A 3,125-nucleotide genomic window follows, 5' to 3' on the forward strand; every position below is an offset into this window, starting at 1 on the left:
TACCTAAGAAATATGTAACCTATCTTTTGGTACAGCTTGATGCACTATTCATTATAATTTTCTCTGCAAGTACTGCCTGATTATGCATAAAGAATTCATGATGTTAAAAAACATGTAGGTTCAAAAAGTCTTGATAGAAATGAATAAAAACCCTATAACCCGAGTGCTTTTGAAAGGTGGACCTTTCTAATTCAGGAGCAAACTGAAGAAGACCTTTCAAAGTGCTCGGGTTATAGGGTTTTTATTCATTTCTATCAAGACTTTTTGAACCTACATGTTTTTTAACATCATGAATTCTTTATGCATAATCAGGCAGTACTTGCAGAGAAAATTATAATGAATAGTGCATCAAGCTGTACCAAAAGATAGGTTACATATTTCTTAGGTATACACTTAAAAAATAACACATGGGTTTGATCCTGGACCACACTACAAAGCTAAGCACCAAACCTAAACCATTGGCAGTACAAATTTATGATTTACTGTGTCTTAGCTCCCAAATGAGCATATAGTATAGCCAGGGAAATATTGACAATTGAATTAAAGAACTTCTAAAAGCTTGGCTTTTCAAAGTACAACAAAGATCCCTGCAAAGACATTATTTACATATTCTATTTATATATAAAACTCCAGATCACATTTAATATCACTTTTTTTTATATTTCTTAGATTGTGTTCAGTAACCAGTGTGTTGTATTAATGTAATATTTGTTATTAATAAGTATTTGTTTTTGATACTTTAACCACTAATTTTAGTCTTTTGTCAAAACAGAACTTTAAAGTAAAAATTTAAAGCATCCTAAACAACCTACCATCATAAAAATATTGTAAACTAAGTAAAATTATCCACTAGTTTTTCAGTCCTCTCACATTTATTCCAGTACTCTGTCATAGAAACTTTTCCTCATGAGTAAACAGTATAGGCTTCCTGAAAAAAAGTGACTTCTAAACTTGTCACATAACTAACATTAAGGTGGTCTTTCACTGTTTATAAAGCATATTGTATATATATATATATATTTAAACTTATCTTTTTTAAATTTTTCCTTGCACTTCAGTGCTAGTCCTGTCATCTATGATTGGTGTCTAAACTTTTTCTAGTCTGTTTTCTTTATAAAACAGCATCTGGGCATGTTAAACCTCAGTTGTAAAACTTTTAGCCAATCTTAGTCGTAAGTGTCAATTTCAGTACCATGTTATTCCAATTGCTCTATTTCACATTTGACAAATCATAGGATGATAAGCAAAGCACGTGACGAAACGTTGTTCCCTGGATGGTATCTGTATCATTTGGTAACCTCTTCTAATAAGATGTATCAAGTAACTAGGGTCAGGCGGTGTTATTCAAACCACCTGTACTGTAAACTATTCAAAAGTGCTTGAGTTTTGGGTCTTATTTTAAGTTTATTACTCTTTATATGTGATCCTTTGTGCTAACTCTTTTATCAAGACATACATTCGCTAGTAGTGGCAATTAGTTTTGTCTGTATAGTGAAACAACATACAAGGACATAAGTTGAAATAAACATGTTTCAAGTACCGAAAAGCTTTCTTACTATCATATCTACAGTAATGTTCAAATGCACCTGTGCTGGATTGAATGAGAGTGACCACCAACAGGCATGATAGTTTATGGTAAATGTACGAAGTTCACGCTGCTAACCTCATGATTTATTTGGCATAATAAACAAAAGTACGGCTCCAAGGAAATATAAACATAAACTTGAAATAAAGATATATTTATTAAACAAAATTAAAATGTTTTTATGTACATGTATAAACATAAAATCCTAATTAAAAATAAAAATACTCGCTTATTGTTTAGGTATATTTACAAATATTATTTTTGGGTCTTATATATTGCTTGAAACCATAAGGAGAGTATGTGATTATTGAAAATAGACATAATTTGCATTTTATGGACAATAAAAAGTTTTTAAGGATTTTCAAATAACGTACTAAAACAAAAAGTAACAAGTTCAAATTAGGAACAAATATAAATATCGTAATCATTTCTTATAAATACGATTTCCTAATGTAATTTTCCAAGATATTAAAGATCATAATTCAAAAAAACTAAATTTATCAAAGTAACAGGCTTTATGTCTCATGAACAACGTGCATTTATGAAAGTTCTTATGAAGTTATAAACAATTTCATCCACTAGTTTTATTTTGGAATATAATATAGCAAGACTTGCATTGCATTGCAGGTTAATATCTGTTAACACTTGAAACAAATATTTTGTATGTTTAGCTTCTTATTTATATATGAAATCATTTAAATTTGGAAAGTAATTAAATTTTTTAATGTAAAAACCATAGTGCTTTTTTGCCAGCATTTTTCTTGCAAGCCAAAGTTGAGCCACTTTGGATCGAGATTCATTGAACATTCAAGCTTCAATACCAGCCCTAAGCCAAGAACGTACATGTACATCTTTGCAATAATTTCACTCCATCAGTACATCGTGACAAAATTCTTAAAGTTATAATACAGATTATTTGAAATAAGTATATGTAATAAAACATATGCTAGCAACATCATAAATTCATAAAATATTTATGTAATGCATGTTTATGATAAGTAATAAAATGATATAGAAATACAAATTATTGAATTATTGTTTACTCAATATAACTGGATTTATCTGTGTAAAGAAAGCTTCTGAAGGTTTGTTTAAATTCAGTTAATACACATTTCATCATAGGATTGCCAGTAAGTCTCGTTCAAGTTCTTTCTTTCATCAGTAATCAATAGAAATAAAACATTATTTAACATTTATTCAATGAGAAACCTTGTGTTACTCAAAAAATATGCACACCTTTCAGCATTCTTGAATATCTTTTAGGAATTGTCATTTAGTCAGCTTCATCAGTTTGTACAAAATTCCCTGTATCCCAAAGTTCATCATATGCAAGTGCCTGATGAATCTCTACCAAAAACAGAATTACACAAGCTTTTAGCCAGGTAAGTTGTAGTTTGAAATTATACATGACACAGTTATAGTAAATTAGTGGTTTAATTTGTATGAGAGTTTTAAGGTTTTTTTTTTTTTTTTTGGTTTCCAATTTCCAACACTTTGATCTTTTTAAGAGATATTAACCCAACAAGATCATTGTTGATCA

At 29.3% G+C, this 3,125-nt stretch overlaps 1 protein-coding gene across 1 annotated transcript in view; it reads left to right on the forward strand.

Annotated features, from left to right (window-relative positions):
• The window catches only part of LOC106468498 (serine/threonine-protein kinase mTOR-like), a gene marked incomplete at its 5' end in the record, with an annotated part of 108,081 nt that overhangs the window by 45,328 nt on the left and 59,628 nt on the right, over nt 1-3,125 (forward strand). Inside the window, one exon of the mRNA XM_013928928.1 lies at nt 2,849-2,967. Coding sequence (XP_013784382.1) covers nt 2,849-2,967 — 119 coding nt within the window. The remainder of the gene's footprint in view (nt 1-2,848; nt 2,968-3,125) is intronic.

The sequence above is a fragment of the Limulus polyphemus genome, unplaced genomic scaffold, assembly GCF_000517525.1.
Source record: "Limulus polyphemus unplaced genomic scaffold, Limulus_polyphemus-2.1.2 Scaffold3027, whole genome shotgun sequence".
Classification (NCBI taxonomy): Eukaryota; Metazoa; Arthropoda; class Merostomata; order Xiphosura; family Limulidae; genus Limulus; species Limulus polyphemus.